At 43.9% G+C, this 22,383-nt stretch overlaps 2 protein-coding genes across 3 annotated transcripts; both read right to left on the bottom strand.

Moving 5' to 3' along the window:
• Positions 1-1,951: 1,951 nt before the first annotated feature.
• LOC135257219 (AN1-type zinc finger protein 3-like) lies at positions 1,952-14,509 on the bottom strand. Its single transcript, XM_064339728.1, has 6 exons — positions 13,617-14,509; positions 7,323-7,363; positions 6,714-6,911; positions 5,675-5,740; positions 4,762-4,917; positions 1,952-4,155 (listed from the first exon to the last, which is right to left on the bottom strand). The coding sequence occupies exons 1-6, from the start codon at positions 13,685-13,687 to the stop codon at positions 4,001-4,003; spliced, it is 687 nt and encodes a 228-aa protein (XP_064195798.1). The 5' UTR covers positions 13,688-14,509; the 3' UTR covers positions 1,952-4,000.
• A 1,876-nt stretch (positions 14,510-16,385) lies between these two features.
• LOC135257218 (BTB/POZ domain-containing protein 9-like) lies at positions 16,386-22,383 on the bottom strand. 2 transcript variants are annotated; one of them, XM_064339726.1, is made up of 11 exons: positions 22,177-22,383; positions 21,388-21,688; positions 20,539-20,902; positions 19,900-20,167; positions 19,375-19,594; positions 18,832-18,951; positions 18,541-18,650; positions 18,055-18,244; positions 17,864-17,971; positions 17,591-17,669; positions 16,386-17,480 (listed from the first exon to the last, which is right to left on the bottom strand). In XM_064339726.1, exons 2-11 carry the CDS (start codon positions 21,570-21,572, stop codon positions 17,274-17,276), a joined length of 1,851 nt encoding a protein of 616 aa, XP_064195796.1. In that variant the 5' UTR covers positions 21,573-21,688; positions 22,177-22,383; the 3' UTR covers positions 16,386-17,273. The 2 variants fall into 2 exon arrangements, with proteins under 2 accessions (XP_064195796.1, XP_064195795.1); XM_064339725.1 differs by having other exon boundaries at positions 21,388-21,602; positions 22,177-22,382.

The following is a 22,383-nucleotide window of genomic DNA, read 5'->3' as shown; positions in this document are numbered from 1 at the left end:
TTCACCGATGTCCTCTTCTACTACCCGCTCGTGGAAAATAACGCGTAGGCCAGTTTAGAGGGAGCGTCACGTGCATATTGCGCCCGACAATAAGCGGATTATTTTTGTGAATTATAGGCAAATGATATTCGAATATATTCGAACTCTAATTACAAAAGCTAATACTCGAACTCAATTTCATGGCACTTTTGACAACCTACAGACTGGTGACAAATTAAAGGAAAAACCTGAATAAATGAGTGGAGAAACATAACGAATGCAGATGCTTCCATACAGGTCTACTGCATGATACAATTAAACAAGTAGCATACTATCATGCTTTGACGTGTATAAAAATGTTGACCAAGCCCAGGTGACCTCAATTTTGGATCAAGATGGCAGGAGGAAAAATCTAAGTGACTTTGGAAGAGGGCTGGTTATTGGGGCACAGATGGCAGGAGCAGTAGGAACAGTGACTAACGTGACATCTGTATGTAGACCTATGGGAAAGACATCAGTAAATAGGGTTGGAAATTGTAATCAAGAAAGCTCATTCAATGTCTGTGATGCTCATGCATTAGTGCGATATGTAAGGAAAAACAGAAGAGCAGCAGGAAAAAAAAAAAAACAGAAGAACAACTCTTCTTCAGGTGACGAACAATGTCAATTCAGGACGTAATCAGACTGTGTCAGCAAGAACAGTCCGTCAACAACTACATAGAGAGGGATATTATAGGAGGTGGGATGGTTGTAGTATATAAACCCCTCATTACAAAGATGAATGCATATTTGAGAGTTCAGTGGGGCAAAAACAATAGGCACTGCACTGGTATACAGAGATGTGGAAAAAAAGTGATATGGTCAGATGAGTCATCCTTCACCATATTCTCGACAAGTGGGTGAGTACATGTGTGAATTACACCAAGAGAACGGTACAGGCCTGAATGCTTGACCCCTACAGTGAAGGGATCTGGTGGCATCGTTATGCTCGGTTTGGGATCAATTGAAAAGCCAACTGCGAGCAAGGCCTAATCGCCCAGTTAGTGCCCGACTTAATTTATGCTCTTCTGGCAGAATGGAAGCAAATCCCTGAAGCAGTGCTCCAACATCTACTACAGGGGTGGGCAAATGCAGTGTCTGCAGGTTTTTGTTCCCACCAATTACTCTGGCTAAACGAGCTAATTGACTGTATGCACTAACACTGGTTCCCTCGTAGATTATATCACAGTAAAATGTCTTGTATACAGACACAGCAGCAGTCTTCAGCTGTCATTCATGCACCTATCTAGAAACGTAGCTAAAATGTGAGATAGCTTAAATGTTAGGGGTAATTAAGCAATTAAGGCCAGTAGTTGGCATGGAAACCAGAAACAGATACGGTCTTCATTGCCCACCTCTGATCTACTATGACACCTTGCCAGAAGACTGGAGGTTGTTATAGCAGTAAAGTGTGCTCGACTGCATATTAATGCCCATAATTTTGGATGAGATGTTGGATGTCAGGTGTCCACATACTTTTGGCCATGGAGTGTGTGTATACACACACACATATATATATACATAAATGCAACACAGGCTGATCTGCTTTTGGCATTATCTACTCCGGGCTTCAACAACACACAGGATTGGCAGATTTTATGACCTCAAAGTGACTGAATACATGAGATCGAATTTAAAAAAAACTACAGAAAGTTCCTTTTGATTCTTGTTGCTGTGCACACAATATAAGGATTAATGGGATGATATCCAAAGTAGGCAAGACCTTGAGTAGCAGGTAATGCACTGCAATGAGCAAAGTTCGGCACAGACATAAAATGATTCTACTGTATATAATTAGACTTCAGAGGAGCTTTATTATATATTTACGCACCTTTTAACCAATAAGACGACAGAGTATTGAGTCACCAATTCTACATCTCGGGTTTCTGGTATGATTTGTGACTAGACACAGAATACAAGGCACACACAGGGCATCCTCTAATCCAGTTTATTCTTCAGCGAAAAGGGAAAAATAATAAAAAGAAAAAGGAAAAAAAGGAATAATTACAGAATTATTTCATTTTAACAATGTTAAACTAAAAATGCAGCTCTATTCTAATGTGTAAGTAAATCTGAAACACAATTGGGTTAAATAAGAGTTTCTTTAAGATACAGGATATTCATTTTGCTTCCATTTTTTTAATCACAACTCAAAGAGCTCTCAAAATATCAAAATAAGAGCACCCACATCTTCAGCCCCCCACCCTCCCTCCATCCTTTCCTCATCCCTCATGTTCAATTGGAGGTGGGGCGGGGGGGGAGGAGTCAGGACTGGATGGAAGGAGGAGGAGAAGAGTGGAGGAGTGGGAGCACTGAAGTGTTTACAGTGGAGGAATCAGAATGAGACGGAAGGAGAATGGGTGGCAAAGCGGAGGGAGAGACAGCGTTCAGCGTCTGGGGTGAGAGGACGAGTGTGTGACAGCGGGCAGGAGAGAGAAAGAAAGCGGAGGGCGTGAGAGACAGACAAAAAGAAAGAGAGAGGCAGTCCTGATGGATGCGTGACGACAGTCTCCGGCTGCCTGGTCTTTCCTCTTTCCTATCGCAGTCTCACAGATGTGTTCTTCCTCTCCACGGAGGTTGGCGAATAATCTCGCGTCGCTTCTCGTTTCGGTCTCCTGCTCTCCCACACATTTCAAACGGGGCTGCGTTACCCTCGCGGAGAGCCGAGCTTGAGTGGAGGAAACACCGCTCAGATTAAAGAATGGCTGTTTTTTTTTTTAAAAAGCAAAATCGCCAGGGCGACAGCAACCCATCCGCTCAGCCTCTGCCCCGCCTCGCATGCGGTGGGGACGCGTCGGCAGTTCTGGCCTGGCTGTTGCGTGGCGCAGAGACTTCTGGTCCGGCTAGCTCCTCGCCTGGCTGCAGCACAGTGCTGGCCGACTAGCTCCCTCTGGTGGTTGCAGCATGCATGCACATCCAGTCCAGTGCTGCCAGGACGGGGGACGGGGGACGGGGGGGGGAGGGGGGGGGGGGGGGGGGGGGGGGGGCACCGTCTCTAACAGAATGAGGTCAGCAATGTGATTCCAAAACATGCACTCTCACACTAAAAAAAAAAAAAAAAAAGTCCTGTCTAATTTTCTGTGTATTCAACTGTCTTTATCCAAGCGCTAAGCCATCTGCAGCTGAGCAGCCGCGCTCCGAGACAGCCAGCAGGTGGATAGAGACTTTCAAGGTTTGGAGTCCCAGAGCGACACAGAGAGCAGGGCCCTTCTGTGCCTGTCTGAGACAGGCAGTTCTCTGTCAGCTGTCAGTTGTGGTCTGAGACTGTCACCAAACGGCAAACAGGGAGAGGACAGGACTGCAGTGGACTCCATTAGGCCCACTCGGAAACACCTGCTGACATGCTAGGGGAGTGCCACAGATGAGGGGGTAGAATGAGACCGGGGGGGTGGAACGAGCCTCAAGTCTCTACCCTACTCACGCTAACTAGGGAGAGATTACAAGGACCGGGGTGTGTGTGCTATTCCCGAAGGACCAGCTGAAGATCGAGGACCCAACGAGGGAGAGACTGGGGTGCCATGTGACCAAAGTTTAAAGGCCAAACCACGATTCCCTGGACGCGAGCGGTCATGTGTGTCTGAAAGTCTGCCAGGCAGGGTGATGTCACTAGCACCGACACTTCCACCTGGCTTGGGCTCCAAAGCTGGGTCACAAGACAAACGCATTCTGGTTTCTGGATCCATGCTAAACACTTGGGAGGGCTAAGGCTGTGGGGTAGTGAGGGGGACTGGGAGGGGATGGGGTGGCCCTGAAAATCTCGGGACTAGACTCGGACTAGAGGTGGGACCAGGGAGTCTGGGGTTCTGGGTTCCAAGTGGCTGTATCCTGGGCAGGATCTGGGCTTCGCTTGCAGGAGGGGACAGGGCTGCACTGGAGAACTGTACGGAGGTGGGTGTGGCTTAGGATAACTGGGGGCGGGGGTATGAATTCCAAACACCTCCTGTCCTCTCTCTCTCTTTCTCTCTGAGTACTGGGCGGACGTTCAGGAGCACTCCTCTCCGATGCGCTGGCACGACCTGCCCACCTTGCGGTCCAGCTTGACCATCTTGAGGACGGCCTCCTCGCGGCCACGCCCCAGGTGGTCAAACAGGCAATCGTGCTGCTCGGGGAGGCGGTGCAGCATGCAGAACACGTAACCTGGGAAACCGAGAGAGAAGAACAACACAAATGACGGAACTGCTGGGGGGAGGGGTTTCTATGAACGAGGACGCTTATGAAGAGCTGCAGTCTTTCCCTTCTCATTCCTACTGAAGTACCCCTTCCCAAGACGTGGTAACTTGCATGTGGTTCAAGAGCACGAAAACGATCATTGCCATCACTCGGATTGTTTGCTTTGCATAATTCAAAACTGAGCCAATTCGCCCAAAAATTCCATAACCATGGGCAGACGATTCCATTATCGAACTGCATCTCGTGCAATACACTAATGTAGAGGCGGGAAGAACACAAAAAAACAGATAGCTATAATAAAGTAAGCACAGACCAAGGACTATGAAAACATCTAGATACACATCACTGAAGGATGTTGTCATCACCCAGGGTAATATGTATGCAACGTGCTGATTTTTTGGAAACAACGCGCACACCGAACAGTCCGGCAACGCTGGCTATTGGCCCTGAGGGGTATCATCAGTACCGAACAGCCCTAACTGTAAGCATTGTGCGTTAGCGGGCCACAGTTTTGCGTTCGACGCGGCGGAGTTTCGGTGGTTATCTTCCTCCCCTCGGCCGCGGGGCGCTCACCGCAACGGCAGGACCCCAGCTCCTGCTGGACCAGCTCCAGCTTGGTTTGGCAGCGATGGCAACGCCGGCGGCTCCTCTGCTTTGGCCCCCCGCCCGTCCCCTCGCCGTCCGGCCGCGCCCGTTTCTGCGGCGACGCCTCGCTCTCCGACTCGGAGGCTGGAACGGAACCGTAAAAACAGGGTCGCGCGAGGGCTCACAGGAGGGCACTCGTACACGCTAACAGCATTGTGTGTCTGACGACGAATAAGTGAAAGACAATGAGTCCTTTCACAAGGCAGTATCTAATAAATGGTTTTTTTCCCCCCCCACATCGCACACCACTGGAAACTTGGGACAGGCTTGTGCAAACCTAAAAAAGCATCCAATGCTCGATCACCATGTTTCAACATGCAAAAGAATAAATTGCTTTGCCCCTTGTCAAAGGTGGCTTTTCTGCTACTGCATAGCAGCCCAGTAACAGTAAGCATGGTGCGTGGTGGAGAGGCCCAGTCAGTCCCCAGGTAAAACAGGGAGCATCAGTGCAGTGGGACAGACCTCCAGCGTTCTCCTCCACATGTTAAAATGTGGTCTCTCACTGGCGACCCATTCAGTGGTGCTCTAGGGGCTTTCTACAGCAAACGTGGCAAGCAAAATACATCGGAATGCTCACCAACTAGTATCGCTGGGTATTAATACAAATAATGCTGCTAAGCACGAGAGCTAGGGACTTCCGGAACAATACGTTAGCCGAACGTCCCGAAACATCCCCCAATCACTGGCAATGGAGAAGAATCAGGCTGGCTGCAATACATGGACAAGTACAGTTCTTCATAAGATATCAACTGGGGCTAATGCTTGGGATCTCTATTATCTTCAGGCCTCTACCACCCCTTGACCTTCAGAACGGACGCAATGCAGAGTGGCTCGGCTGTACCTGGGTCGCAGGGCCGTTTTGTGGGTGTGGAGAGTGTACCGTGGGCTGTGTCTGTACAGGAGACCCCTGGAGGACACAAAAGAGCCTGGGGTTAGAGGGGTGCAGCGTGGCAGTGCCAGCAACAGACAAGAGGATTGCGGTTTGAAATTCATTACAGTACAGAAACCATATCAGGACTGGGGAAAAAGACAGAAAAAATAATTGCAGTAGCGTAGCGTTAGCATGAAGGAAATAATGCTAAAACCAACTCTGGAATCAGCGCGGGTCGATCTGACTCGGATATGATAACTAAATGGCATTAAAAAAACCACTTCTCAAGTCACCGTGGTCAGAACAGTTCTCAATCACTCACTCCCAATTGCTTCATGGACCCAGATTGAGACTGTAAAATAAGTATTTTTAGTGTCGGTATTAAGTTTTTTACTTAGCGGCACACAGCTGTCAAGATGGCCACGGCTAGTAGGCCTATGTCATTGTGACACCATCCATCGTCCCGGAACATCAAATGCTGCCACACAAGAAATGCAGGTTGCCTGAGCACTACTTCAATTAAATATCATCATGCTGCTAGCATGGAGATCCCTCTTTTTCCACATATGCCCTTTCCTCTCACTTGGGACCGGAAACTGCATTTGCGCATTACTCTCATAGCACTGGTGTTCACTGAGGGGGCCCTTCAACTCCATACAGCACACATCACAAGGAAGTAGGACCGACAGGAAGAGACACGCATTCCTAACTGTGGAAACCTGGTGCACGGTAGACACCTGGTGAACACACTAGAGTGTGCTTACGTGCCAGTCGAGCCAATCGCAAATACAGGCATCTAAATTTATCCAGACGAACTAAAACTAGGACAACCAAGCTTGTAGTGGCCATTTCACAGACCCAAATAAACTCTGATCTAGGACAGCCTGTCAGACTGTACATTGTGAGTCTTTAATCAGCTCATGAGATGCCTCCTGTGACCAGATGTAAATATGTAAAGAAGATATGGATCATATGGACCTGTGTAAGGTTTCAAGCATGTCCCACTCACCCTCCTGTGTGCTGGGAAGTGTGGGTCCTGTCTCTTCAACTGATGGCTGATCACAGCTGACAGGCACCAATGACAGGGATTGGCTACTGCTGCTGCTGCTGCTGCTGCTCTCGCTACAGAAGACTGCTGATTGGCTACTGCTGGTGCTGGGGGCGGTGTCTGGGGTACAGTCCTCATCAGGCTGCTTCTTCTGGATGTCTACAGGAAAAAAAAAAAAGGAGCAAGGATCTTGAGATGATGGGAACGAGGTGGAGCACAGCCAGGGACCTCCTCTTCCACCCTTCCGTGTCACAGCGAGCCAATGCTCACAGATGCTCCTCCATGCCTATTCCTTTGGTTCTAACACAGATTGAGGCCTGGGGATAAACTGAACACGCAGAAAAATGATCTAATTTTGTGATTAAGAAAAAAAAGAAACACCATCACCAAAAAAAAAAGATTAAAACAAATTTGTTAACCTGCCATACCAACACATGTCCATCCGGGACCTGCTTCACTGCAAGTACACAGGAAAAACCTGGGAACTCTGCCCGAGCTATGGAATTCAATCTTCTGACCTGGGCTACGGTCCATTCACAAGAGTTGCAAGTGTAAGAGTAGGAGACTTACCAGCAAAACACTTGGAGCAGAGGTTCATGGTTTTGCTGGACCTAGAGCAGACAGAGAGAATTTTTTAAAAATCACTCAGTTATTCACAGAATGGTGCATTTAATAAATGCTGTTTTACTTAATGTGCCATGGGTGATAGTCCATAAATTTGTTGTAATTAAAATCAATGTAATGTAATGTGGTTCCTGCAACACCAAGCACTGCCAAATTAGGCCACAGAAGCCAAAGTCTAAATTTTTTTGGGATCTCCAAAGAACATCAAGAGATCGGTATAGCCTACTCTGTTCATGTAATATTTTGGGATGTCAATAGCTTAGCTGAATGCAGGCCCAGTGAAATGACCCACATTTGACCTGAATTCTCCTTAGCCTATTACTTTTGTAATTTTAAGCAAACAAAAAAATATTTATTCCAATGGCTTTTTCTACCTACATTCAATTTACAAAATATCAGTTCCTCAAACAAAATTTCATAATAGCACTGCTGGATGTTTTTAGAACCAATTTAGCCATCTGAACAGTTTAAGAAGAACTGATTGTAGGCATGTTCTTATGACTGTAAAACATTTAGGCTAGCTAGATTCAAGAAGACAACTTAACTTTCAAATGTGAATACAATAAATCCAATAGCTCAGGACACTTAAAATGTTGCCTATCTTCTGGGAATGCCGTTCATCATTAACAAATGGTTATGGTTTAAAGATATGTTATTTAAGTCAATTATAAAATAGAGGGGCCAAGTATCAACACATTTTCTGGTTCTTCATGTCAATACCATTTCAAATTGGTTCTTTTCTAAATTCCTACTGAGAAAAAAGAATCAATTTACAATTATATATTTATTATCCTATATTATTATTATTATTGACCAGTCTCACATTGCAACAAGGTTAGTTTTAACATTGTGACAACCTAGTAGGGATGGTGATTTTCAATAATTTCTACAGATCGCGCGATAGCATAATTTGCTCCATTCCAAACCGATTCCTAGCATGGGGAAAAATCTATTTTCAGAATGCATCTTGGCCGGGTGGCACCACTGGTTGTTTAGAAAATGCATGCGTCCATATCAACGCACCTCAGTACCCAAGTCTTTCCATCGTAATAAAGCCTTAATGCTTAGCCTATCGTGTCAGTAAACACAGTCAGTGTCAGATTTGATACAAAGACTTTTATCCTCAACTCACAAATGTTGCATGCCCACAAAGCCTATGTACAACGGCTTGGCTGAATACTCAATTCTGATTGGCTGGGAATTGTGCATTATGGAGTAGCGGCTACAAATTTAGAACAGTTCAGTCACCGTTCTAAATTAATGTGCATCGGTCTGGCTTGACAAATAAAGTGGGAAAATTTAAGCGCAAGCAAGCCAAGTTACAACATCCTACTTGATGTCCATGAATGACTGTATAGAGAGTAGCTAGTCTACAGCTATAGCTTGACAATGTTATATTTTAGCCACAGTTTTGAATATAATTAGTTTGCTAGCTAGCTATCCATGATAACAAACATGCTGCGAGACCATTTTGACTGAAAACCAAACTGAACCAATATTAGATAACCTGGATGAGGTAAGAGAAAGTGCCACATTGTTTGTTCTCCTTGCTTTGAATAAAATAATCCCAAAATATATTACATTAAAAACTGAAACTTTGATGTAAACCTTCTGCTTTGATGGAAAATCTGGCCATATGTAATAAAAATTGCTCACTTCATATTATTTGAAACCTCTGAGCCGTTTCTAAAAGTATTTTCTTTTTCTGCTCTCTGTAATCCTGGACTATTTCTCATGACAATCTGAGACACTGTTCAATCTACACCGATTGACTGGGTCAAGTGCTGGGAAGAAACAGCCTAGTGTAAAGATATACACTGGAAATGTGAACAGGGACTCTCCCTACTCACAGTTCCAGTGCCCCTGTCTCAGGTTCCAACAGCTGAAAAGTCCCCAGCCTGTGCAAGGGCTTGTTTTGGCACATTCATTCCTCACAAAACCAGTTAGGCTATTTACCCCCCGTAAAGAGACACTGCCCCCAAGTCATCAACACCGCTGTAAAACAAACTCACTGACACCTGCACCCACTTCCATTGGCCAAGTGGGGCCTGGCTCTTAAGATTCCATCGAGAAAACAGGACGTGAGCCAGCCTTTCTTGAAGTAACTTCAGCGATGATAGTGAAGTCTTCTTTACAGCAAACACCCTTCTATTTCCATGCCAGGAGACGGCGAGCTTTCTTTAAACGAAACAGAGCTGGGGAGGTGGCCCCGTCTTCATCGTACTAACAATTTGATTGAATCAACCGACCCCTGTTGGTACGGAGATACAGTAATAAGGAGCTACCACTCTCCTTCATCATTCCCAGCAAACCAAGCCAGTTTGTGCAATAAAGCTGGAACCGGATTTGTTCTTGCGACTGAAGGCCACAAGTTGGATATTTTCTCCAGCCTCTGCTCTGCGAACTCGATAATGTCACTGAATCATCCTCCACTACAAATGCCTGCAGTCAATTTTGTACATTGTAGAACTATGTGGCAAATAAAACCGTTTTGGCCAATTTTGGTTGGGGAAACATAGAGACTAGGGTTGTGCCGATCAACAATACATCGAGGGACTGCTGATCATCATGAGGGATCAGCGATCTCTACTCCTGAACCAAATGTTTTGACAAAAATATTAAAAAATAAAATGGACCACTACATTAAACATTAATGGAATGGAAAAAAAATGGAATGACACCATCTTGCACCATGTTCCCATTTCATACGAGCGTTTCAGAAATGTGTAAATATTTTCATTTGTGCTGTTAATTTTTAGCGGTTCTCAACAATGTATTCTTGAATAAAAACTGCTACTGGAGTATCATATTTGCATTGTCCCTTCATAAATGAAAACAACCCGGACTTCGTAGTGTCCTCAGACTTTTGATCCCCTCTGTATCTTTGTCACTGTATGTATCACTGTATCTACTTGAAGATTTAAGCAGCCATGCGCTAAATCTTTATATTGATCATTGTTGCTACATTGGGTAGTCTATACAGCCGGATAAACTGCGCAAGATTACTTCAGATGATATACACTGCATACGGTGTTATAGATTCCTGTTTTAAGCGACTCATGTACTGCGGTGGTCAGATTATTTTGTCAGTGTTGTCAGCGATCACATTTAAATTTATTTGATTTTCGAGAATTTATGTTATCGTGATGGACTAAATCTTGCCATGGCACACCACCACGGCTAATTATTAGCATATAATAAGAAGTAGCCATTCGAGTACGCTAGTCAATTTTGACGCATCAAAACTGCAAACCACAAAACAGACGCCCCCCGCCTAGAACAGGCTACTCATGAACTGATTCAGACATCACTGCAAATTCATTTTTGCATCTTTGTCCCTTACAATGGTGCCACCACCACAAGCACAATTTTCTTGGCAATACATTATTTTTAGTATAAAAAAAGGAATGTACACCATTAAACATAGCTGACGCATAGTGGTTAGCCCCCAATTAATGCTCAATACACTTGATGTTGTCACTAACAAAAATAGACACCACAAATCGTTCTACCATGAAATACACATGCACGTAAATGCTACTCACACAAAAATATACACCAATACTACCAGTGCCAACATAGAACAATTCCTTTCAGCACACAATCAAATGATGGATACAGTCACACCTGATGAGGACAACACACACATATTAAAAAAAAAAAAAGTATTTTCAATGAATTAGCCTACATGAATTACTCACAAATGCTCTTCTTTCAGTGATATTGTTTTGCCAAATACATCCCCATTCTCCATGTTTCAGTTATTGTTTTGCCTTGTTAAACAGAGTGGAAAACAATAACTAAACCAGCAATATTTCTGTTCAGCTCTAAACCCTACACAGTACACGAGTGGCTGAAACTCAGTGGGTATTCATCCCATTGTACAAGCAGATGGATAGTCCCAGAATGCTGTGCACCAACCATCATTCGCCTCTCTCTATGAGCGATATGCCCCTTTTCGTACTCCCACCACAGGAACAGAAACCATGTTTGGAGGCTTATGCATCATGTTCATATTATACTCAGTGGTTCAATCTATCATGTGGTTGGAATGTTGTAATATAGAAAAGTCCCTAGATCAAGAGATCATCCTAGCGCTATAATAAACACCTGATGAGAGATGCCTTCCATTGGAATGTTGTAAATGGTTGCAGTTAGTGGACTTTTCTCCCCTGAACAAAATGTCCCATAGGCCTACAGTTTTGACTCATCTTTTAGATAAAGCAGGGTGGCACCCTTCAGACAAGTGATTTTCTTACATTTCTCCTTCCAGCTACTATGAATATTTATAAAAATTAGCTGCCTAAATGCCAGGTCAAACAAGCCTCCTAAAACTAACAGATTGATAGCGTAAGTCTGACTTTTCTCAACACAACAATAGGACCAGGGACAAAATGAAGCCAAACTGAAGTCTATGTCTTATGACTTTTCCACAACTGACATAAACCCAAGATGACCACTGCCAGGTGTCAGTAGTAACAAACAAACAAAACAAAAAAACACCACTTTTTGTAACCATAAATGGGTGGAAAGGCTGTAAAATGGCTCACACCTGTCAAGCTTCATCAATTTATCTCACAATTTAAAATTAGTTGGCCAGTGTTTTGAAGCATGACAATAACAATGAAAACCCAGACATGTTTATCAATATTAGCATCAGATATCCACATACTTAATACCAAGTAATAAGCTCTTATCTCTATTAAGTAACAGTAGCTCATTAAAATGCCATTGCACGAGATCTGTCACAGCATAAATGCTGTTGAGTAAGAAACGGCAGGAGACTTCTGTAGCTCAAAATGCCAGTCAGTTACTTGATCGGTGATCTGCAGTTAAATGTAATTCTTTCCTAACAGGATTCCTCTTCAAGACCCACTGTCCTGCCTGGAAAATTACCTTTGCATAATATCAGTAACTGTTTAGCCAACAAAAAATGTTCCAATGGGAAGCCAGTAAGTAGACACAAAACTGATAAACCATTATCTTTGACAAACAACACATTTTATTAGATTACGTTCAGAAAGTTAAGGGCGTAACTAAAGAAACAAGTTCTCTAAATTATCGTAGCCTGAAGCATACCCAAGAAAGGCAGAGGTCGCCAACCATCTCCAGGCAATAAACAAATACTCAGGGTTCAATACTTAGTCGGTTTTTAATAATTGTGCAATTACGACGTATTATAAATTAGCAACCATGTTATGGTGACATTACAACAAAGCTACAAAATTTAAATTGAAACTCGACAGAATGTACACACATCCGTTCTGTACAGCTTAGTGCTAAATACTTGATAACGTGTCCTTGGGGGACCCCCTAGAATAGATGAAACCCAGTAGCCTCGATGTTAGCTAGCTAGTCTAGGTAAGTAAATATCGCAGCCGTCCAGTTGTTTCAAAAGTTAAAACTTCAGCATCATTTGTTCTTTGAACGTAGCTAGCAATCCATCTGACAAGCTACACCCAGTTACATCCATCCTTGTATAAAGTCATCATAGAATTAAAGTGAAAGAAATAATACATTTTATTCTTTAGCATTCATCTAAATTGTCAAGATTAACATGGAACTCTTGACCACAGTGATTTATATAGCTATAATCTAGCTAGAACCGCAAGACAGGTATACTCTGATTATATCCAGTATAGCAGAACAGTTAGCTACACGTAGTTAGTTCGATAGCAAGCTAACTTGACTAATGACGTTAGGCAACACAAAATGGAGTGAATTGCTTCGGTTGCTATACTTCGCTAGCAATGCTAGCCAATAACAAGCTAGGTAGTAACTACAGGAGAGACCTGCAAACGGCTAGCGTTAGCTAGTTAGCCAGCTATGGCACCAAAGCTAACCGATGTCAATGTAAACAACTAAAAACAACGTAACGTTATGTAGCTAGTAAACTAGCTGGCTAAGTGACTCGTCTCTGGAAACAAACGAGCTTCAAGAATACTAACGTTTGCAAGGAACCGATATACAATATAACTTAAAACGAGAAATATTTCTTAACGCTTCCACCCCCCACAGTCGAAATCCAGCTAGCACTAAAACTTATAAATTCGAATTATTCTGTCAAGTAGCAAACGACCAGTCAAATATCATTAGCTGGCTAGCTCGCTACAATTCCCCACCCCCACCCCAACCAACTCAACAACAATGGATTTTTACTGTACAATAGTCTGGTGTTATCGGATGTTTTCTTTGTTCATAACCAACATATCAACCATAATAAATAACAATACATCTTACCCCCAGAATCCACAGGGACAGCGGGGAGGTAAACTGGGTGGCTTGCTGCGTTCACTGCCTGTGTCACCCATGGCTCCAATCGGAAGATCAAGCCAGGCGAGAGCGGGGATGAGAAAGAGGCCTATTCGTCGTGGGAGGTTTCTCGACCAGCTGTATTTCCAAAAATCCGCTTCAATGGATGACCTGTGGTCCAAATGTACTAATAGAACGGGGTCCGTGCCGACACGAGCGGCCGCTTGAATCGGTAAAGCTTATACAGAACAAATTCTGAGTGAACACGGCCGCGGTTAGTCCGATAGTCCGCACAGTAGCCAAGGCCGATCAGCTGGAGTGAGGCTCATACCAAAAACAGAGGAGGGGAGTTGCCTGGCAGTGCCCGACCTAATGAACAAAATTTAGCGAGTTAACTTCAAAGAGTGCAAACTTGTCTCGTCAATGCACGTTATATATAATTCCTCCTCACGCCTGCCACACAGCCACTTTATTTTTCTTCAATATACGGTGGTCGCGCTCGCGTCCCGTATGTGAAGTGGAAGTATCCAAATGGTTTTGCCTGTTGGGGGCCCAAGCTTTACAAAATGAAACAGGTCAGGAAACTGCGTGTACATAATACTTCATAATGGATCTAATTTCCCAATAACCTTGATAGCGTTTGGTATCCTGTGATAAGAAACAAAATGGCCCCAGTCGTGTAATTTTTTTGTTTAGATTGTTTGAAAAAAAACACAAAAAAACTTGTCAAATAGTTGGTCGTCATTCATATATACAAGCGGGTTGTGTTTGAGTTGAATAATAATACAACACAAATTGTTCAACCACATTTGTTGACCATATAACTGTAAAATAACGTTGCAAAATCACAGACACATTGTATAGATATGAAACTGACATTTGTTTTTCAGTTTTTGGAACAAACTATTCTAATCACACCGCTGGAATACAAGTGTCCTGTACCTGGCTGCCTTTCCGGACCATACCAAAAATGGAAATTTCAGCTGTAGAGCGAGGATAACCAAAAGCATATAGAAATGGCTGCTTTTCTGTGAAACGTTCCACACGCTAATATAAACGACTACTGATTAATGGACGACAGACATAAAATATTTTTGGATTTTTAATCGAGATATTTATCCAGAGCTTTGGCAAATGCTGTATCGAAATGTGTTGCTTGTTCACCCCCTTTCTGTAAGAGAGGGTAGTTCTTCCCAGACACCCCAACATGAACCAGGCCAAATTCATTTGCCGAGGTTAAACGGGTGTCGAAAGACAGCCGTTGACTTAAAAAGTACTATGCAAATTTTGTTTCTAAACTGTATAGTTGTGCATTATCTGGTTTATGTGAACCCGGTTGAGTTCTGGTTTGGTAAGCGCTTATGACTATTGTTCAACACGGTGATGAATTTTTGTAATGTTACTTGATAGTGTCGGCATGTCTGAAATCATAGCCAAAAAAAAGGAAAAAGTTGAGCAGGGCTACTGAGGAATACCAGTGCGATAAAACCGTCGCTTTTTTGGCAAAACTACACAGATAATTACAAATAATTAATACCATACCTTATGCGATATAACACAAATGAGACAATTATAAAGAATGTAACATTTAGATAACAATATAGAAGGGTTAACAAATTTAGTCTCATATCCAACTTTGTTCACTCAGAAAAGTGTACTGTGCACCAGTACTGTAACAAAATATTGATAGAATCTAGACAACAGAGCTAGATGTGAAAGAACTGCTATAGAATTATACCACAATGAACAACCAAATAAGAGTGTCATTTCAATATTTTGAAAATAAATCCTCCCTGAAAACAAATCGATGGAATTTATGGTCTTGGGGTTGTTTTTGATGACTGGTTATATTTAATTACCCTCCCTGATGGAATGTTGAGCTTCAAAATGAAAATGTCAAACCCTATGCCAAAAATATGAGTAAACAAAAATTCTGTCAACTTTATGTTCCGTCCAATGTCTGCATTTTTAATGAAAGAAAAGTTGAGAAGAACTTGGTTCACAGAAGGTGCAGCCAGCCGATATGAACAGAGGAGGATGAGAAGGTGCAGTCTTACATCCTCTAGCCATATAGGAGCCCAACAGAACTGAAGCTATATGCCAGGTAATATTCAGGCCCCATCCTTGTGGCAGCAGTTATCTGGAAGCCATGCTATACCCCAGGGCTGTACCTCTAGTCCTCCAGCAGCATACACTGGCCTAAAGCAGCAGAATGTTTTACACAGCACCCTACCTGACCCACAAAGCCAAGCTAAAGTAGGTAAATGCGGTTATGATACAAAACACTTCCCTATCATACAGCAAGCCTTTTCATGTTTCACATGAACATCTCTGGTAATGACAGTGATATCAGTAAGTCATACCTAAGGATAAATGATCAATCATTCATTCATTATAGTAATACACACACAAACAGAACAAATTCAAATGCAGTCCGCCAAGAAAGTAGCTCTGATCCCAGAGAAAAAAATCTACAGCCATTCTACTTCTCACTGTGAATAACTTTTCTGGACATGTTGATTGTACAATGTCAAATAATAATGAGACTGGAGAGTGAGGCAGAAATAGATTGGCAAAACTGAGATGGAGAAAGCGGAAGAGGCAGAAACTGGAAAAGCAGAGACAAAGAGGGATCTGACAAGAGAAGAGAAAAAAAGATCAGATGGAAAAAGAGCAACTGCAGCACCCAAAGTAAAAATTTCCATTACACATGGAATTAAACCAGCAAAACAAACAATAGAAATAATGCAATGGACATTTAGGAGAAGCAAAACCTTTTGGGGGCCTTGCTTTATCTCAAATGACAAAACCTATGGGTCAAGTCCCATGATGTACAATATTTAGTTTCAAAGAAAACCAGGTGCTTGTTCAGTCAGTAATAATATACTTTTTGTCATACAAAAGCTGTCACTCACAAAGACAAAAAATGCAAGCAAGCAATCAGATGCCTACATCACATTAACACTGAATGTCTTATGGATGGGTGTACCCATAGGTCAGGGCCACTTAAATTAACTTCACTGTCCATCTTCTGTAAAGACTCCCCCCCCCCCCCCAGAACAAAACAGCAAGCTCCTTAAAACTTTGTGTTCTTGAGAAAAATGTCCCTGGCTTGACTTTGTAAAAAAAAAGGTGCAGCTACATTTCCTCAAACATATTTTAAGGAAAGAAGAAAAAATACATATGCTTTCCTTCATTAGATTAAATTACTACAATCCATTTTTCAACTGATCAGAACTAAAGTGACAAGGCAAATTTAAACAAACTGATAATTACACAACACAGAAATAACACTGATAGACAGCTTGCAAAGATAAGGGTTCAAGTGTGTGAAAAAATAAGAACAAAAACACTTTTAAAGTAATGCAAGTGTCATTGAGGAGTGTTTTTCTTGGGTAAAAAATCCTTTGCCCATCTTTGGGATACTTAATTTCCTGTGTCCTGGTGTCCTGCAGAGATCTCCTCTAACTCCTCTATAAATTATTAACCGATTATTATCTACATTGTGAATATTGCCATTATTCATCATCATTAAAATGAACAATAAGCTTAGCAGCATAGAGCAGTGCACCCTGGAGATTTAAGCTTGTGCAAACACACTTTGGGGTATTTATTAAGCCCCTAGAGCCTGAAGCTGCGTGCTCCTCAGTGATGGTTGTGTGAGGACGACGATGATGAGGAGGAGGAAGGCTGAGGGGGCTGAGAGGGGAGCAGGCTGTGGGTCCGAGTGGGTCGAGGGGGCCGGTTCTGCTGGGAGACCGAGCTGGGTTCAGACGCGCCCTGCCCGGGACTGCCTTCCTTCACCTCCGTGTCCAGCTGAGCAGGACACTCAAAGTGGACACAGTGGAACACCTGGTCACACAGAGAGGAAATGGGGAGATATGATCAAATTTGGTGACAATGACAATGCTTGTATATGGGCAAGGTAAAATATTTCTCCACGTCTGATATTGCCCTCTAACCTCATTGGCAGTGTTGTGAGTCCCCACAATGCGGATGAAGGAGGCTGGCTGTTTTTCGAACCTCAGCGTTTGCCAGGACCTGCAATGGCGAGAGGGAGTCCGTGAGAGACAGACAGATGGAGAGCGATAATGACAGAGACAGCGAGTGTTACATTGAGACAAAGTCTCCAAGGGGGAGAGGGAAACGTAAAGAGACACAGCGAGATGTTCTCACAGAGGGACAGCCCAAGAGGTAGAGAGGGAGTCAGGAAAAGAGAAGAAACGGAGGCTCACCGGCAGGCCACCTTCGTTCGGTCCACCACCTTGGTCCACTGCTGCTGATTGGTGGAGACCTCAATGTAGTAACTGTAGCTGCGTTCATCACAGTCCCAAAGCAACAACCTGTCCAGATACATGCATTAGTCAACCGCTTCTTCCTCTCTCACATGGAAAACACACCCACACACAGTGCCTGCTCCTCTTACCTTAGGGAGCCCACCATGTAGGGCTGAGCCAGCTGGATTACAATGGCCCCAGACCCCAGCTGGTGACAGGTGTAGCCCGAATCCCAGTCGTAATTCCGCGTATCCCCGTTGAGCAGGGCATTTCGGCTTCGACTCACCCCCTCAATGACACTGGCGCAGGCTGAGATGGTGGCTACGTTCTCGCCGGGCACTGATCAGCAGAGACAGAGGAAGCGACAGTGAGATCTTTATTGAAAGAATTACATAACTTGTACGTGACGTTTTGCATTAAATGGCATATTCTCTGTCGAAATACTTTGCTTTGGCAACTAATTGGCACTCCAATGACAAGCCAGCGGGGGAAAAAATTAGCAAGACTGAGACAGTGCCAATGAAAAACATAAAAAATCATGACAAAAATACACATTATGTAAAACACCATGTGCAGAAATAAAGTAAATTCTCCCACATTTTGTGATATTCTTGTTCCTATAGCACCTTGCTTACCCAGAAGTCCTTTCTCCAGAATGAAAGAGCGATGGGTGAACATGCACTCAAAGGCAACCAGGTGGAAGACCTTGTTGACAGTGTTGTGCGATCCCACGATGCGCACATACCTGAAATGTAACACAGCCAATCACAAACACAGGGTAAACTTCAGCATCCACATGACGTGAATTAATGCATATTCTCAATTTTCTTTAGGTAGTTTATTATGAACTTGGTCTGTAAAAGTGGTCCTAATGGTGTTCTGTGCCTGGGACAGAGAGAAATAGATGGAGGGCATTCTGACAGTACCGACACACTCGGGCTGGGAAGTAGAGGTTCTGCCAGGAGCGGCACAGGTACTTGGCGTGATCCACTACACGCACCCAGTCCAGCTCATCCATAGACACCTCGATATAGTAGGAATACGACCTGTAGGAAAAAAAAACAGAATACACCCATGGAGGGAGTGGAAAAAGTAAGGGACACAGAATGAAGAAATGCATGGAAAAATAAAGAATGGGAAAATTAGCCTAAACTTACTATGTGAATTAGGCTTGATGTTCATGGCTATAGATAGCTGATACTTAATGAGAATGGTATCTTATCGGAACAGTGCCCTGAAGTTGTTCCAATGACCTTCAGTATTGTACGGTGCTTTCAATAAAAGCTTGTGCCAAATAAAATGTACTGTAAAGAACAGTACCGAATGCACGCTTAGGGAAAGGCCCTGCATAATGCAGTGCATACACAAAATCTTTTTTTTTCAAAAAGCGATTTCAGCAAGCTCTTGCAGAAGATTTTAAATATCTCCATAGGGAAAGCGCAGGGGAGCCCCGCATCGTGACTACACACCTGCTGTCCCTGTCCCACAGGAGGATGCGGATGTGGTTGATGATGGAGGGCTGGCCCAGTTTGACCTGGATCCCGGCGCGGCCGTCGTCCTCGATGGGGTGCCGGGAGAAGCCGTGGTCCAGGTCGTAGTTCTGCGTGTCTCCGTCCAGCAATGCGGACTTCAGCTCACCCTTGACTACCTGGGCGCCGTGCTTCATCGTGGCTATGTTCTCCTCTGGGACTGAGGCAGCCACAGAGAAGCTGAGAGACTTTCCTTCTCACGTGCAAAGGCTTCTTTTGCAATGGGATACACCTAACAAGCGTCCCTCAAAAGCTACAACTATTTCAGTGCTGAAAGAATACAAAAACTGGAGTACTGTATATACTGTGATACAGACACGTAGAGCATTTGTGCGATGTGGACATGCTGAGTTTGTATGTGGTACACACTGAACACATACAGGATTCTGACTGAATGAGCATTCCCCTCAATGGGCAAAGCCTTTGGGTAAAGACTCAATGGACATGTGCACAATAAAAACTCACTCAGCATGCCACGGTAGTTGAGGTCCATGTCTCGGCTCTCAGAGCGGGTCTTTATGGCATCTAGCAGGTCGTCAGGGCTGACCAGACCAGAGGGCCTCACCACGTTCAGCATCTCCGTCAAGCTCATGAGAGGAAGCCGCACTGCCGACATCACTTCCTGCGTTGTTGTCCCCTCGCCGTTCTGCCGGCACCAGCGGCACAGTGCTTGGAATATCTCTTTCTCGCTCGCTGCAAATGAGTCCCTCCTCACCACCGTCAGCAGAGCGGTCTGGAGGGAACAGGGAGAGATGGGGAGACAGAACCAAATGAACAACATGCAAAGGGGCAAAACAAGTCAGCCCCCCCCCCCCCGTAAGTATATATCTGTAACTATTTTCCCTCTTTCCCATCATTCCTTTGTTATTCTCCCCCCCCCAATTTGCTTAATTTCATAGTCTCTCTATATTCCTGCCATCCACACATGTAACTGCCCCTTCTTGCTGGGACGACCTACTTTCTCCACCTACTCTCTTCTTCCCTCCCCTTTCCCTTCGTTTTTTCGCATATTTGCTTTTCCCCTCCCTATATTCCATTGCTCAACCAGTAACCTCTCCCATGCAATTTCCCTGTAGTTCCACCCTCCCTGAATCCCATCCCTACCTTTGAGAGAGTGAGGAAGCCATCAGAGGCCAGGACCTCAGGGGCGTGGCGGTCCATATATGCACAGCAGGCAGCGCTGAGCGTGCTTAGGCTATAAAGGCTGGCCACATCAAACACCAGACACACGTTGTGGGTGTGCAGCACAGTGCGCAAGAATTCACAAGTGGAGTCCTCTAGTGGCTGGAGGCCGTAGCGATGGGCCAGGCCCAAGAAGTCCAGTAAGACTTCTTCACGGGCAGAACTGAGGCTTGCACGGCCGGTGTATAAGTAATGCAGCAGCATAGAGAAGGCCTCTGCCCGAGTCTCCTCCAGGCAGACCTCCACCTGAGGCTGGGACTCCTTCATCCCACCATACAGCAGGGCTCTAAGGGAGAGGATGCATTCATTTTGTCAGACTGAAACTAATCATGTAATGCAAGACTGACAAATTAAAGAACTGGCATTTATGTGCAAGTTCAGGTCAGGTTGCAATGCGATTCAATCTTGTGTGTTTCAGCATCACAAATAAATGGTTTACATTCAAAAATAAATGTGTTTAACGTTGAAGTATTTTTACTTGCAAAATGTAAAGCACAGGTGCCATATTGGTGTCACTACATCCTCTGTGCTTCAAATGTTGTGAATACAATTTAAGGGAAAATAAGATGGTCTATTTATTTTTGAGAAGAAGCCATTTATTTGCAACTTTTGACGAGTAATCTACTGGTTTCTACAGACCATACGAGACATTTCCTAGCCCACCAGCCTAGAGAGAGTGACGGCCAAATAATTCTGCACACTTCAGCATTTTTGTATAGTCATTTTAAAATTAAAAGCCAGTCATTTTCAGATCCCACTGAGCAGACCCACCTGAAATAGTGGCATCGTGCCGCCAGAATAACTCTATGTGCAGGGAAGCGCTTTTCCTCCACGATGAATGTAACATCGCTGTAGTCTTCTCCTGGAACCAAAGCGCCTAGCTGCTCCGAAAGCAAGTGGACATGGTCTATCTCCGCCACGGAGGCCAACGGCCGCAAGGGGTGGCTGTTGCTCATGACCAAGCAGAGGCAGGGGCGTAGTCACATCTAAATCGCGGGGAAACCGAGAGATGTCCTGCTCAGTCTCCGTAGAAAGATAAATACTGTAGTGCATGCCTTCACACTGTAAACAGCTAATGATAAGAGAATGTCACATTCAGAGCAATTACACATAACGACCGAGAACTTTAATTATTTACATTCACGCTGGGGGGTTACCACGCTAGCTACATCTGACAAATCGGCTGAATGTCTCTGCCAAAGCGCGTCCTTCCTTCTGTATTTTCTAAAATATATGGGTATATGGTGACATAACATATGGATGAACGTGCATTTGTTCAGCCATGGTCTGTGATTTGCAACTTGCAACTACATGTAACTACCACATGAGCTTTGCTAGAACACCATGATTATTTGATTAACTGTTACGTTAGCTAGCTGCAGGCCACAGTTTACTTAAATCACAAGCAATTTCACAGCATAGCAATCTACAATTACCTATCAACGATCAATTGTTTTAATAATTTGTTTGTAAAAGCTAGCTAGTTGGCTAGATAGCCAAATGAAACAGAGCCTAAACAGACCATCACTTAGGATAACCAGCAAGTAAGAACCTACTTACCGACGATGAATTGCGACTTGTAGGCAATAATACTGAAAGCCTAACTTTCCGTAGCGCTCTGTCCCCTTTAATTTCTTCGGATTTTATTTTTCAATGACAGTGACAGAAAGAAGCGTATTGTGATCACAAAATTGGATCAGAAATAGGTATCTGGCCTGATGAAAAAGAAAAAACCCAAAACATCCAGTGATACAACCCGGATGTTAT

Source organism: Anguilla rostrata, chromosome 6 (assembly GCF_018555375.3).
Source record: "Anguilla rostrata isolate EN2019 chromosome 6, ASM1855537v3, whole genome shotgun sequence".
NCBI lineage: Eukaryota > Metazoa > Chordata > Actinopteri > Anguilliformes > Anguillidae > Anguilla > Anguilla rostrata.
Note: the sequence above shows the minus strand (reverse complement) of the source record. Positions and strands in the feature narration are given on the sequence as shown.